This window comes from Scomber japonicus, chromosome 12, assembly GCF_027409825.1.
Source record: "Scomber japonicus isolate fScoJap1 chromosome 12, fScoJap1.pri, whole genome shotgun sequence".
NCBI classification, from domain to species: Eukaryota; Metazoa; Chordata; class Actinopteri; order Scombriformes; family Scombridae; genus Scomber; species Scomber japonicus.
Genome location: NC_070589.1, coordinates 26514280 through 26530434, shown reverse-complemented (window position 1 = coordinate 26530434; position 16155 = coordinate 26514280). Strand labels below are relative to the sequence as shown.

The following is a 16155-nucleotide window of genomic DNA, read 5'->3' as shown; positions in this document are numbered from 1 at the left end:
GCACCAGCTAGATTTCAGCTCACCCCGATGAAGTGAAGAAGTGAAAACGGTATATAGAGCAAAGACCTCATCAGCCCCAGGTCCCAAATGTCAAGGTTCAAATCCTCTTCAGCGTGGTGGCTAACAGGCTGACAGGATACCTGCAAAGAAACCAACTGATTGACACGTCAATCCAGAAAGCAGGCATCTCAGGCTTCTCTGATGCTAGTATCATCTGGCACCAGATCCAGGTCAGGGAACAGACCTTCATGTGGTGTTCCTAGTCCATCGCCAACGCCTTTGATTCAGTCCTGCATAATCTCCTCTGGACTGCTTTGGATTATTTCAGGGTTCCTGCACCCCTCACATGTCAGCTTTGATGTCTTTATATTTATTAATGCATTAAAGCACATATTTAAAGCATATATTTATTGCACATTATCAAGTACTTCTACTTTTTGTATGATTCCTAAAATTACATTTAAAAAAGGGGAGTATTCGTTCTCAGAGTTCTGCTGAGCCAAGAATATAAATTATGTTTTCACTTCCTGACGTGTTACATCAAACACACCATGGGTCTCGCTGCACTTCTCTTGGCTGTTTGTGTGCTGTATTCATGGCAAACACAAGGTAAAACTTTTTTTTAAAATGTTTCTTTTGTTGGTTGACTTTGTTTTCAAAGCCTGGTTGTTGTAGTGAGACACTGCTAGAAGTGGGTTTTTGAATTAAACATTGTTGATATCATATACTTTCAAACTTAACTTGAACCTGATAGACAGAGATGCCATTTGGTTTCATTTTCATTCGCTAAATAAAAATGAGATGTCGGTGGAGATGGATCCAAGCAGAAATAGAAAAGAATAAATAAAAGAATAAAATATATTCTTTTAAATTAATTAAGTGTCAATCTTGCTTTCCTGGAGTCCTAATTAAATTTATTAAATACAATGAAACACTGAGACAGTTCACAGATTCATTGTGCAGACTTTACAACTGTAGTTACACAAAGGGAAAAAATATAGCAAGCATAATACACCATGACTATTGAAAAAAAGACTGAAAATGATTTAATATAATAATTAGTCCACCTTATACGTGTGTGTGTGTGTGTGTGTGTGTGTGTGTGTGTGTGTGTGCGTGTGTGTGGGTGTGTTTGTGTGTCGGAGCATTTTCTGGTCATCAAGTTAGCAACAGGATCTATTTTGTGCTTACATTTGCTTCGTATGTAAAAGGAGCAAAAATTAAATGAGTCAATCAAACAATGTCCAATTCCTTTTTTTCTTCAGTACATTTTGACGGCCATTTAGTGTCCTCCTCTGTATGTCTTGGCTAATAATTGACAACATAACATTTGTGGAGCTTTTAAAATGTAGTATATTTCCTTACAGAATCTGCACTGTTATACTGATTTGACAAAGAACCAAAATAAATTATGGTTATTGAAAAAAATAACAATAAAAGGGCTTAATATTAGTGTTAGGACAAAGCACAAATTGAACTCACTTTCCGTGTATGTGTGCGCGTGTGTATGTGTGTGTCAGAGCACTTTCTGGTTACCAAATTAGCAGCAGTACAGCACTATTTTGTGCTTGCAGAGCTACTGCAATGTAGAGCAGAATTTCCACAGTAAGCTTCACTTTGTTATTTTTGTCAGTACAGTTTTTGATGGCCTGTCTTAAGTTCTTGAAACATTTGTATTGATGTGTTAAAATGACTTTGCAGTATGTCTCAGCTTATAATTGAGAACATTTTGTTAACCATCACAAATATTAGTGTCCACATCAATACCTACACTTCATCAGTTTGACGGCTTTTATGAAAGACAAGCAGCCACAGACCATCTATACATCTATATCTCTACGTTTATACATCTAAATCTACAGTGAGGAGCTTGTCATTAAACTACTGTTAAAAGACCTCTAAAACTCATTTTACCTCCAGAACTCTCTTAAACTTTCTTGATAAACATTAATTTGTTTGAAATTGACAGTGTTATATTTGAGATTGTATGAATTGCAAACAACAGGCAAGATTACCAGCAGCAAAATTATGCAAAATTGTTCCTTATTTTGGTCTGAGAAACTGTAGTCAGACATATCTCTTTTCAGACAGCAGTTGGCTGCATGATGATAACAGTCACAATGTAGCAGAACATGGAAGAGGAAGTATTTGTATGAGGGGCGTGTTTGTCTGTCTTGTTTAAATGTAGTTATTATTGACACTTTAAATCAACAGTCCATCCTTTTATATTCTGACATTTAAATATTGCTTTTTGGGGGGGGGGCACTGTTGCACTTTATTGTTAATTGTAGGTACAATTTCTTTCTTTTGTAAAATTGATGTTGCACATTTATTTCACATGAATTTTCAATAAAGATAATTTAAAAAGTAAAACAAAGCCACACACAATCAGACAAATAGAGAGATAGAGAGCGATAGAGAGAGAGAGAGAGAGAGAGAGAGAGAGAGAGAGAGAGAGAGAGAGAGAGAGAGAGAGAGAGAGAGATCATAATTGAAGGTAATGTTCGGGGAGTAAAGACAGTGACAACATTAAACAGTGGTGATTAAAAAACATACAAGTGATTTTAATGTGTGTTCTTTTTACAGGGTCCAGTGCTGTGACAACTGTGTTTGTACAGAAAGGGAAGGATTTACATCTGGATGTTAACAAACCTGTTTATATACCAGAAGCTGATGAATTTAGGTGGAGAGTCAATGACACTGGCAGCATAGTGAGATTATATCCTGATAACACAACAAGAATAGTTGACCCTTATATAGGAAGGGTTAAGTTTTCTGTACAAAATCATTCTTTGCTTTTGAAGAATGTGCAACACAGTGACAGTGGAGATTACACTGCACTCATAACTGGAGACACAACCCAACACCTAACTGAATACAAAGTCATAATTAAAGGTAGGTTTCTTTAGATTTCAAACATTGATACACAGTAGTACCCTGATCTATAACCATTCACACCTACCTTTTGTCCCCTAGATCCAGTGTCTCCAGTTCAGCTGTCAGTGAACCCTGTGTCTAACAGCAGAGGGTCCTGTAACCTCACTGTGACCTGCAGTACAGAGGACTCTCTCATCAGCAGCACTTTTAGATGTGACACCCAAACCTGCAATCAGGAGGGAGGAGAGCAGTCAAAGAACACAACCTCTGGTTCTTCTCTCCGTGTCTACCTGTTGAATGGCTCCATCATCTGTAACCATAGCAACCAGGTCAGCAGGACCAGAGACATGAAGGAGATTCGGCCTCTCTGCTCTCTAAATGCTGGTGAGACTGAGCAAACAGGTAACTGACAATAATACACAGTTTACACACAGTGTCATACAGTGTAAACATTTGTTACCAAATAATGTGAGGGTCAACACATTAACATTATCTTGCCACTTAGAATTTTTTTTTTTTTTACCAAGTACCTGTATTTATACTCATAATGTCTGCACAAGTTAACCAAAATTTGGATACCTTAGTAACTCAAATGAATATGTAAACATTTCTGATCAATTGTTTTTCTTCATTTGCAGGTACTAATCTGGGCATACCAATTGGCATTGTGATCGGGGGGGCTGCAGTTCTTTTTGGCCTTTTCCTTGGCCGCCTAATATGTAAGTTCCAGTGTTTATTTCAGCATAAGAGAAATAATGTCATTTAAATCTTCACAAATGTTTGCATATAAATTTCATCATTATAGCAGAGAAAACCCACCACACACACAAACCTCTCATGCATAATTAAACAATGGCATCAGGGTGATTACATTTCCAAAATACGACATTCAGCTCCACGAAATGTCAGCAAACAACTGTTTTCTATGTAAAGATATAGTGATGTAATGATGTCATGAGCAGAGAGTGAAGTCTCACTACCTCTGTGTTGTAATATTGGACTCTCAATGCATGTTAGTGCATATGATTTCATCTCTGTTTTTTGCAACATGTCAGCCGTGTCACAAAGTTTCTCATATTACAGTAAAACAGTTTCTGAAAACATGTGAGGATAGAAACAGGCAATATTTGATCAGCACTGTTTGACAGTTTGATTTAAGTTCTTTTCGCTCCAACTTACTGAGTAAATAACATGTACTTTAATTTTGGTGTGAGATGTTGATGCTAAATTGGTGTTGGATGTATTGCACCTTTAATGTCCAACTGACATTAAAATATATTGCTTTGGAAATATAGACCTGGTTGGTAAAAGAGGTTTCGTGAGTTCTCTTTAGAGCAAAAAAGTTATTTTCAGTTTAATCTTTTGTTCTAAGGCTTTTTCTCTGTGTATGGATATTTGTTAACTAGTATTTATAAAGGTATCTCTTAATGTGACCTAAAACAAACAAGCTCTTCACAGCCCAGATGAACATAATCTTTTTGCAATTGAGCTCAATAAGCTTTCTTTTCCTTTTTCTGCCAAAATCTTTCCATCAAGTTTTGCTTTTTGAATTCATCCTGCCAACCTCAATTATGACAGTCAGATAAACAATGTTTTTTTAATGACTGACCTACAGATAAAAGAAAGAACAGCGGAGCTACAGGAGACACGTCTACGGTGAGTGTTTGATGTTTTTTCTTACATAACTCTCCTAACCTTGCTTATCAAACTGATGCACATAATTTCACATTGTGTTTGATTTAACAGTCAAAACCTAATTTTCAGAAACAGGTGAAATGTTTAAAAAATATCTGAAGCCTTTTAAAAGTTTAAGTGGAAAAGAAATGCAGCCTTCCTGATACACTGGCTTATAATCATGCACACCAAAACCTTTATCTAAGTGACTTCCATCTCTGTGCTACAACAGCTTCTTCACCAGTCTGCTGTACTGGTGCTGCTGTTTGCTGCTACTAAACTTACTCCATGTAGATGTCACTGCTTATTCTTTCTTTTATTTAAACATCTGTGAACTGAATTACTTTGAGATGGCCTCCCTTTTGAGTTCTCGTTGAACAGCAGGTTTAAATATATACAAACTGAAAATAGAAAACATTTTTTTAACACAGTCATTCCATTTATTTCTAGGATATCGATCTCAACCAACGTCTGAATGAGAATGTCACAGAAGATGCTTCAGGTCCTTCTCCAACCACCTCTGTTTCGGAATCTGCACAATATGAGAATGTAAACACACCCACTGATCTAGTCACTGAAGATCCAAAGTCCGATCATCAACCAGAACTGAAAAACACAGATAATGATGATGATTCAGTCCAAATCCTGGAGTGTCCTGATGGCTCTTAAGTCCCACTCAGCCCTCAGACTGGTCTTCATACACATTGCTTACAGTGCTTTTGCAGGCCTTTTTTTCCTGAAACAGCTGAACAGATCTCATTTTCCAAAACAAATGCACTTAAAAAGTAAACAACAGACTATGATTCTATTTTACAAGGTTAGATATATTTTTTCCATGAGACTCATTTCCACAAGACAATGAGATACAATTACACAGATTTTAATTCGTACACTTTAGAGTAACTCCCTAACTAATTATGCTTATCACTTCGTGCTATTTATTTAATCGGACCTTTTTTGGATGGTTATGTTCTTGTATAAATGCGAATGGACAGTCTGTTTGTGTGCATCAGCTCTGTAACAGACCTGTCTCTGACAGCAGTACACTCAGACAATATGTTTGTGGATTTAAATTTATTATGTTTATTGAGTTAGTTTGTATTTATTGATATTGTGTTACAGAGTTCTATTTATCTAGGCCACCTACTATCTGTACATCATAACTAAAACAAAAGAGAAGACTCCGGCCACCAGGGGGAGCCGGGCATATTAGAATTTGTACAGGACTACTGCAGACCATGTATTATATATCTCCTTATATAATGTCACAATAAGACTGGCTTTAATATATAAAATATTGTGCTAACTCACAGTTTTGGCTGATTAATCAGAATTATCAGTGACTGAGTCAAAATTCTAGTAGAAGTCAAATTTTCTTGAAATGATAAGATATGAAGACAAAACAAATGAACTGAAAACTGTTTTTGGAAACTTTTTTTGAAGTGACGACACACCTGATACTGTTAATCTGAGGAGAATTGTGTTGCTGTTATAATTGTATTAAAGATAATGCTTATTAAGAGAACATAAACAATAAACACACATGACGTGCAATATTTTTAATGTCTTTTGTCTTTTAGTAATAATTCTTGTAAGATTTAAACAATTCACTAACATCAGCTTCTGATAACAGGAGTGATCAAAAGGAAGCAAACTGACCAAACAACCTCCGCTTCAAATCAGCCCACTTGGTTGAGTCCACCAAATCTAATTAGCTGCGGGTTTAACCCCAAAATTCTCATTTATGTGTATTTTGAGTGATTACACTGCTGCTGCTCAGACTTTTTTGTGCTAAATTTGGTGATGCTGGATACATCTCATGTCTCCTAAGGTGTTTCCCAAATCTCTTAAATTGCATCTGTCCCTTATGTCTTAGTCCCTACCATCATGGATGCCTGGAGAGATGCAAGGAAACCACTTGAGGAGAGAGGAGATGAGAAAATATGATTTTAGAGACATGACCTCATGATCTCACACACAGCTGTGTGTGTAAAAAGGGTTATTACAATTATAAGTAGAGTTTATGGAGAAATATATGGGTTGAAGAAAAAAGTTAATATTACATATACAGTGGTGTGATGCATTTATTGAAAGGTTGGACCAGGTGATTGGGGTCAGCTTGTGCATTTGGGGACAAAAGTCATGTATCCAAGTGGTAAAATGCTGATTTTTGGGTCAATAGTTTAAGTTAATGTAAAGGTTAAGTTTAGGTAAGAAGTGATTATAGAGAATAAGTCTGTGTGTGTGTGTGTGTGTGTGTGTGTGTGTGTGTGTGTGAGTTGTTCATTATTTACCAACACTAACAAAACCAACACATCAACAACATGATACAGGATCCTCCCTGTCAAATGCAGCCAGGATATAAACCTGTATCATTCACACACAAATAAAGTCGTGGCAAATTTAAGTACATTTACTCTAATTAAAATACATACATGATATAGGATTTGTTTTATATGTGAGTATATTTGTTCATTTGTTGTATGAATTTCTACGCTCTTTTCTACAGTTTTAACTAGTGTTGTACATTGTAAACAGAAATATATTAAGGTTTAAATCAATAAAAATAGAAACTGTATTTAAAATGCTTTAATAACGGAGTTTATTAGGCATGGTGAAGTGTTATCATATTTCTAAATTAACCTAAATAAGAAAATCAAAAATCAACTCAGTTCATTATAAAGTTCTCAAACAGTGATGGAGACATTGTATCTCCACCAATTGTTTGGCTCCCAAGAAGGCACTTTAGTGTGTGTTTTTTAACAATTGGGACACGAGGGGGGCAGTCGTACACACCACTGATGTATCAAATCTGTTTCTTATAATGTGACATTTCATTATTTAAGGGGGGAACAAACTCTATTCTAGGACTAAATCCCACAAGCAAACTATACTTTTCAGATTCTCTCTGTGCTTGATTGCATCGGGTGAACTTTTAAATAGTCAGGTGCTGTGTCTTTCGAAAGGATCACAATTCATTTTTTACCTATTAGCTATTAAATGCAGGGGTATCTCATATCACCCTCTAAACAAGTGACAGTGTCTCCTTCTTCGGTGCTCAGTAAGATGGTGGATGAGTGTATTATTTCCTACTCGCACAAATTGCGGCCTTCCTGAGAGAAAGTCTAAAATACAATTACACAGTTTGTTGACCAACTAAATCTGGGCTCTTTCCTCTAACCTAAAGTCATATAACAACTTAAACTAACAGAAATAAAGCTGTGGAAAAAGGACCCATCAAAAAATCAACTAATAGGCAAAGAACTAATACAACACAAACATGCAGGCTGCTGCTGGGAAGTGAAAGAGAGAGTGTGATCCAGGTTCCTCCCTCTCTATAGATCCAGTGACAATCAGGCTAGATTAAGATATCTGGGGAGAAACACACCACATATAAATGTGTCATACGAAGTTACTGGACAGCATATTCTGTAGAGAGGGGAAAAAAGTTAATCGTACAAACCAAAAATTTGCATTTACAATATACTGCCCACCAAAAATATACATTTGTTCAACTATGCTGTTCAGAAATCAATTGCCTCCAGGCACAACAATGTGTCAGAATATTATTCCTGCCATGGATATGTTTGACCTGCATATTGAAGGCCTGTAGTAGCAAACCCCAATTCACTCACAGACGAGTGGGTTGTGGTCTGTATATATAGTCACAGGATCACTAGATGAGCTGACATAAACCTTGAAATGTTACAGAACCCTGTTAACTTGGTTTAGGTGGTTAAAACAGGAAAACCCACAATACACTCTACTTTACCTCCCCCCACCACCTTGCCAAGATAGGTCACTGTTGCCTGCCCAAATTCACATACACATGTTCACATTGAAACTTGCCTCTTTCAGACGGCAAAAACACTGCCCACAAATCCTCCATATGTTCAACTCATGGCCCTGAACACGGCCAAGTCATCAAAGCAAGTAAGCTTCACAAAATAACGGACCAGCAAGAACAACATTTACCAAAAGCTGTAAAGTGGTCGGAGCGTTACACATGCCAAAGGCCATGACAGTATATTGAAATAGATCATCAGGCGTAACAAAAGCAGAGTTTTCCTTTACCCACTCAGGCAACAGGACTTGCCAATATCCCTTCAGCAGGTTTAGTTTACTGGAAAATCTGGCCCGTCAACCGATTCTACACAATCCTTCATCCTTGAGAAATGATAACATTCAGGCTTTGTTACTTCATTCACCTTCTGAGAATCTGTACAGAAGTGTTCTTCACCATGAGCCTTATCAGTAAGTAAACACAGGGAGCTCCATGCACTACAGTTGGCTCAGCAATACCATGCAGCACCATGTACTCCACCTGCTTCTTAAAACAGCAGAGTTTGTCTGGACACACTCAATATGAGTGAGACGTGAGTCCCCCACATCAATGTCGTGCACAGTGCTTAAATATGTAACGATGATAAACAATAGTTACCGTTACCGTTACCGTCCTCTTCCGCTTATCCGGGGTCGAGTCGCGGGGGCAGCGGCTTAAGCAGGCAAGCCCAGACTTCCCTCTCCCCAGCCACTTCGACCAGCTCTTCCCGGGGGTCCCGAGGCGTTCCCAGGCCAGCCGAGAGACATAGTTTCTCCAGCGTGTCCTGGGTCTTCCTCGGGGTCTCCTACCGGTGGGACGTGCCCTGAACACGGGAGGGTTAGGGTTAGGGTGCCACCTCATCTGGCTCCTCTCAACGCGGAGGAGCAGCGGGTCTACTCCGAGCTCCCTCCGGATAACTGAGCTTCTCACCCTATCTCTAAGGGAGAACCCAGCCACCCTACGGAGGAAGCTCATTTCGGCCGCTTGTACCCGCGATCTTGTTCTTTCGGTCACTACCTAAAGCTCATGACCAGAGGTGAGGGTAGGAACGAAGATCGACTGGTAAATCGAGAGCTTCGCCTTTGGGCTCAGCTCTCTCTTCACCACGACAGATCTGTGCAGAGTCCGCATTACTGCAGACGCCGCACCGATCCGCCTGTCGATCTCCCGTTCCATCCTTCCCTCACTCGTGAACAATAGTTGTATTATATATTTCAATAGATCCTGTAGGCATTTTCCAGTGAGACCTTTCTCTCTAAAACATGATTTAATAAAGTTGATTATGAGATAAGAGGCCATATTTCATTTCAGTTTTTCAGTATTCTTTCAGATTTTTGTATGATGACTGTGTTGGCTGAATATTTCACTTGAAGTGCTCAAATATTCGTAAAATTACATTAAAAAAGGGGAGTATTCGTTCACAGACACGGACCAGTTCTGCTGAGCCAAGAATAGAAATTGTGTTTTCACTTCCTGTCAGTGACGTGCGGTGAGGTTCATGTCTGGTGAGGCACTGACTTCATCACAATCAGATTTACAAACATATGAACAGACAAGAAGGAAAAAAAACGGATGACTTGCCGACTTGCTCACTGTAGTTGTAGCTTACTGTCACTTATTCTGCAGCTAATGAGTCGTAATAAGAATCACTGGGATCAGGAGCGCCCCCTGCCATGAGGCCGGAGAACTGCGTGCCTCACTTAGTGACTTTTTGCAGCCGTTTTATGGGTTAGGGTTCGGCTCAGCACACGAAACACGCTACAAACACTGTACATTATATCATCAGCTAAACTATGGAAGTTTAGTTCATATAGTAAAAGTGTTTGAACATGTTAATAGCGACATACAGAGAGACAGCTGTACAGCTGTACTGTCTCACTGCATAGCATGCCAGCGCAGTAAACCGAGTCATTGCGCAATCCAGGGTGAGGCTCGTCTCGCTGCTGCTTCACTGCGCATCTCTTTTCAGTGTTTGATCAGTACATGTGAAAATTCAGCGATTCAGCTTTTTCCATGATAACGTCACTGCTTCCTGATATGTCATATCAAACACACCATGGATCTCGCTGCACTTCTCTTTGCTGTTTGTGTGCTGTATTCACAGCAAACACAAGGTAAAACTTTTTCTTTTGAATATTTTGTTTGTTTTCAAAGCCTGGTTGCTGTAGTGAGACTGCTAGTTTTTGAATTAAACATTGTTGATATAATACACTTTCAAACTTAACTTGAACCTGATAGACAGAGTTGCCATTTGGTTTCACTTTCAGTCGCTAAATAAAAATGAGATGTTGGTGGAGGCGGATCCAGGCAAAAACTATATATTTTATTCTTTTAAATTAATTAAGTGTCAATCCTGCTTTCCTGCAGTCCTGATTACATTACTGAAAATGATTTAATGTAATAATTAGCCTACATTAAAGTGCATGTGTGTGTGCGTGTGTTTGTGTTTGTGTGTCCTCTGTATGTCTTGGCTTGTAATTGATTACATCATGTTAACTATGACACATATTAGTGTCCACATCAATACCTACACTTCATCACTTTGACAGCTGGAACATAAGCAGCCACAGACCATCTATACATCTATATCTCTACTTTTATACATCTAAACCTACAGTGAGGAGCTTGTCATTAAACTACTTCACTGTTAGAAGAACTGCAGCTTCTGTCTTCTCACACTTTGTTGAACCTCCAGAACTCTCTTAAACTTTCTTGATAAACTTTTTTTGAAATTGACAGTGTAACAATCGAGACTGTACAAATTGCAAACAACAGGCAAGATTACCAGGTGACAAGTGCAGCAAAATTGCAAAATTGTTACTTATTTTGGTCTGAGAAACTGTAGTCAGACATATCTCTTTTCAGACAGCAGGTGGCTGCATGAAGATAACAGTCACGGAGGAAGCATTTGTATTTCACATGAATTTTCAATAAAGATAATTTAAAAAGTAAAACAAAGCCACACACTCAGAGAGGGAGAGAGAGAGAGAGAGAGAGAGAGAGAGAGAGAGAGAGAGAGAGAGAGAGATCACAATCTAAGGTAGTGTTCGGGAGTAAAGACAATGACAACAATACTCTCACTTTTTAAACAATGGTGACTGAAAAAAACATACAAGTGATTTTAATGTGTGTTCTTTTTACAGGGTCCAGTGCTGTGACAACTGTGTTTGTGCAGAAAGGGAAGGATTTACATCTGGATGTTAACAAACCTGTTGATATACCAGAATTTGGTGAATTTAGGTGGAAAGTCAATGATACTCTCAGCATAGTGAGATTATCTCCTGATAACAAAACAAGAATAGTTGACCCTTATAAAGGAAGGGTTGAGTTTTCTGTACAAAATCACTCTTTGCTTTTGAAGAATGTGCAACACAGTGACAGTGGAGATTACACTGCACTCATAACTGAGGACAAAATCCAACTTCTAATTGAATACAAGGTCATAATTCAAGGTAGGTTTCATTTCAAACATTGATACACAGTAGTACTCTGTTTTATAACCACTCACACCTACCTTTTGTCCTCTAGATCCAGTGTCTCCAGTTAATCTGTCAGTGAACTCTGTGTCTAACAGCAGAGAGTCCTGTAACCTCACTGTGACCTGCAGTACAGAGGACGCTCTCATCAACACTTTTACATGTGACAACCAAACCTGCCATAAGGAGGGAGGAGAGCAGTCAGAGGTCACAACTTTTGGTTCTTCTCTCCATGTCTACCTGTTCAATGACTCTATCATCTGTAACCATAGCAACCAGGTTAGCTGGACCAGCGACATGAAGGAGATTCGGTCTCTCTGCTCTCTAAATGCTGATGAGACTGAAAGAACAGGTAACTGACAATAATACACAGTTTACACACACTGCTTGTCATGCAGTGTAAAATGCCATCAGCAATAAACATGTGTTGCCAAATACAGTGAGGGTCAACACATTAACATTTTCTTGCCATTTAGAAAAAAATATTTTTACCAAGTCCCAGAAGGGTCATAGATGTGAATTGAAGGCTACTGTATGTTTTACTACATCAAGCCTTTGAAACAAACAGCACTGCTCATAGTTCTGAAACAACAGCTAAGCAATATTCACATTGTGTTTTTACTATTTTTCTATTGATACACAAAGCTTAAACAGCGAAGACAAAAAATACATCTGAGGGGGCTATAAACCCCCTTAAGATGTTTAATGGTGCCAAGTAAAAGGTCTCAGTACTTCTACCAAAGGGTTCACCTGATGATGAAGTCACAAACCTTTTGTGTCCATGTTCACATGTGGAGTGTGTACAGTCATCTCTTTATACTCTGCATCCTATTCTTACCCATCCTATTATACTGTTATACTACCCATCCTAACTATTTAGGAGTAGTGAACAGCCAGAGTATGACACCAGATAGTTGAGTTGAGGCAGGTGTGCTGCACTTCATGCTCCAGGGACAGAGTCTAGTATGTTGTGCTGTCTGTCTGTATTCACACTTAAAATGTCTGCACAAGTTAACCAAAATTCGATACCTCGTGCACACGCAATAGCAATATAGTTAAGTAACTTAAATAAATATGTAAATATTTCTGATCAATTGTTTTCGTTCATTTGCAGGTACTAATCTGGTCAAAATAATTGGCATTGTGATCGGGGCGGCTGCAGTTCTCTTTTGCCTTTGCCTTTTCCTTGGCCACCTAATATGTAAGTTCCAGTGTTTATTTCAGCATAAGAGTAATAATGTCATTTAAATCTTCATAGATGTTTGTATATGAATGTCATCATTATAGCAGAGAAAACCCACCACACCCACAAACCTCTCATGTATTATTAAACAATGGCATCAGGGTGATTACATTTCCAAAATACGACATTCAGCTCCACGAAATGTCAGCAAACAACTATTTTCTATGTAAAGATATAATGGACTTGTAATCTGAGCCTCTGTGTTCTTTGTTTTGATAGCTGGTCTGTCCTTTGCATCCATTTCCAGAGAGTGAAGTCTCACTACCTCTGTGTTGTAATATTGGCCTCTCAATGCATATGATTTCATCTCTGTTTTTTGCAACTTGTCGGCCGTGTCACAAAGTTTCTCATATTACAGTAAAACAGGTTCTGAAAACATGTGAGGGTAGAAACAGGCGATGCAGTAACAGTCTTGATTCATATTTGATCAGCACTGTTTGACAGTTTGATTTAAGTTCTTTATCCCCCAACTTTACTGAGTAAATAACAAGTACTTTAATTTTGGTGCGAGATGTTGATGCTAAATTGGTGTTGGATGTATTGCACCTTTAATGTCCAACTGACATTAAAATATATTGCTTTGGAAATATAGACCTGGAGTTCTCTTTAGAGCAAAAAAGTTATTTTCAGTTTAATCTTTTGTTCTAAGGCTTTTTCTGTGTGTATGGATATTTGTTAACTAGTATTAATAAAGGTATCTTTTAATGTGATAACACAAATGTGACCTAAAACAAACAAGCTCTTCACAGCCCAGGTAAACATAACCTTTTTGCAATTGAGCTCAATAAACTGTTTCTTTCCCTTTTTCTGCCAAAATCTTTCCATCATCAAGTTGTTTTGCTTTTTGAATTCATCCTGCCAACCTCAATTATGACAGTCAGATAAACAATGTTTTTTAATGATTGACCTACAGATAAAAGAAACAACGGCAGAGATAGGAGACACGTCTACGGTGAGTGTTTGATGTTTTTTCTTACTTAACTCTCCTAACCTTGCTTATACTGATGCACATCATTTCACATTGTGTTTGATTTAACAGTCAGGACCTAATTTTCAGAAACAGGTGAAATGTTTAAAAAAATATCTACAGTAAAGCCTTTTAAAAGTTTAAGTGGAAAAGAAATGCAGTCTTCCTGATACACTGGCTTATAATCATGCACACCAAAACCTTTATCTAAGTGACTTCCATCTCTGTGCTACAACAGCTTCTTCACCAGTCTGCTGTACTGGTGCTGCTGTTTGCTGCTACTAAACTTGCTCCATGTAGATGTTACTGCTTATTCTCTCTTTCATTTAAACATCTGTGAACTGAATTACTTTGAGATGGAATCCTGTTTGGGTTCTCGTTGAACAGCAGGTTTAAATATATACAAACTGAAAATGGAAAACATTTTTCTAACACAGTCATTTCATTTATTTCTAGGATATCAGTCTCAACCAACGTCTGAATGAGAATGTCACAGAAGATGCTTCAGGTCCTTCTCCAACCACCTCCGGTTCGGTACCTGCACAATATGAGAATATAAACACCCCCGAGCCAGAGACTGTTCCTCTAGTCACTGAAGATCCAAAGTCCGACCATCAACTTGAACTGAAAAACACAGATGATGATGATGATGATGATGATGATTCAGTCCATTCACAGGAATGAATCCTGGTATGTCATAATGGATTTTAAGTCCCACTCAACCCTCAGACTGGTCTTCAAACACATTGCTTACAGTGCTTTTGCAGGCCTTTTCTTAAAACAAAAGAGAAGACTCCGGCCACCAGGGGGAGCCGGGCATATTAGAATTTGTACAGGACTACTGTAAACCAGGTATTATATATTTCCTTATATAATGTCACAATAAGACTGGCTTTAATATATAAAATCTTAACTCACAGTTTTGGCTGATTAATCAGAATTATAAGTGACTGAGTCAAAATTCTAGTAGAAGTCAAACTTTTCTTGAAATGATAAGATATGAAGACAAAACAAACTTTTTTTGAAGTGACAACACACCTGATACTGTTAATCTGAGGAGAACTGTGTTGCTGTTATAATTGTATTAAAGATAATGCTTATTAAGAGAACATAAACAATAAACACACATGACGTGCAATATTTTTAATGTCTTTTGTCTTTTAGTAATAATTCTTGTAAGATTTAAACAATTCACTAACATCAGCTGCTGATAACAGGAGTGATCAAAAGGAAGCAAACTGTACAAACAACCTCCGCTTCAAATCAGCCCACTTGGTTGAGTCCACCAAATCTAATTAGCTGCAGGTTTAACACAAAATTCTCATTTATGTGTATTTTGAGTGATTACACTGCTGCTGCTCAGACTTTTTTGTGCTAAATTTGGTGATGCTGGATACATCTCATGTCTCCTAAGGTGTTTCCCAAATCTCTTAAATTGCATCTTTCCCTTATGTCTTAGTCCCTACCATCATGGATGCCTGGAGGGATGCAAGGAAACCACTTGAGGAGAGAGGAGATGAGAAAATATGATTTTGGAGACATGACCTCATGATCTCACAGCTGTGTGTGAAATCAGTGTTATCACAATTATAAGTAGAGTTTATGGAGAAATATATGGGTTGAAGAAAAAAGATAATATTACATATACAGTGGTGTGATGCATTTATTGAAAGGTTGGACCAGTTGATTGGGGTCAGCTTGTGCATTTGGGGACAAAAGTCATGTATCCAAGTGGTAAAATGCTGATTTTTGGGTCAATAGTTTAAGTTAATGTAAAGGTTAAGTTTAGGTAAGAAGTGATTATAGAGAATAAGTCTCTGTGTGTGTGTGTGTGTGTGTGTGTGTGTGTGTGTGTGTGTGTGTGTGTGTGTGTGTGTGTTCTAAAATATGCTAATGAGCTGTTTTTTATAAGTAAATGACCTTTATGACATCACAGTACAATGTATGACATCATAGAATCTTGGAACTTTCAGTAAGCTGATGACAGATTCTTCATTCCAGTTATTGAACCACAGAAGACAGTCAGGTTTGTGTTCAGTAGCAGTGAGTTCAAAGCTAAAAAGACAAACTTTAGCGAGTTGAACATCCATTCTTA

The 16155-nt window shown here is 38.0% G+C and overlaps 1 protein-coding gene across 1 annotated transcript; it reads left to right on the top strand.

Moving 5' to 3' along the window:
• The first annotated feature begins 551 nt into the window (after positions 1-551).
• Positions 552-14744, top strand: LOC128369704 (uncharacterized). The gene is made up of 7 exons (XM_053330783.1): positions 552-605; positions 11517-11826; positions 11903-12202; positions 12965-12975; positions 13313-13315; positions 14007-14045; positions 14517-14744. Exons 1-7 carry the CDS (start codon positions 552-554, stop codon positions 14742-14744), a joined length of 945 nt encoding a protein of 314 aa, XP_053186758.1.
• The last annotated feature ends 1411 nt before the right edge of the window (positions 14745-16155 follow it).

Excerpts from the sequence above, each read along its gene's own strand:
- LOC128369704 (XM_053330783.1), top strand. The coding sequence starts at position 552 with ATGGGTCTCGCTGCACTTCTCTTGGCTGTTTGTGTGCTGTATTCATGG. Across the intron at positions 606-11,516 it reads TGCTGTATTCATGGCAAACA|GGGTCCAGTGCTGTGACAAC; the intron begins CAAGGTAAAACT and ends GTTCTTTTTACA. Across the intron at positions 14,046-14,516 it reads AGATAGGAGACACGTCTACG|GATATCAGTCTCAACCAACG; the intron begins GTGAGTGTTTGA and ends ATTTATTTCTAG.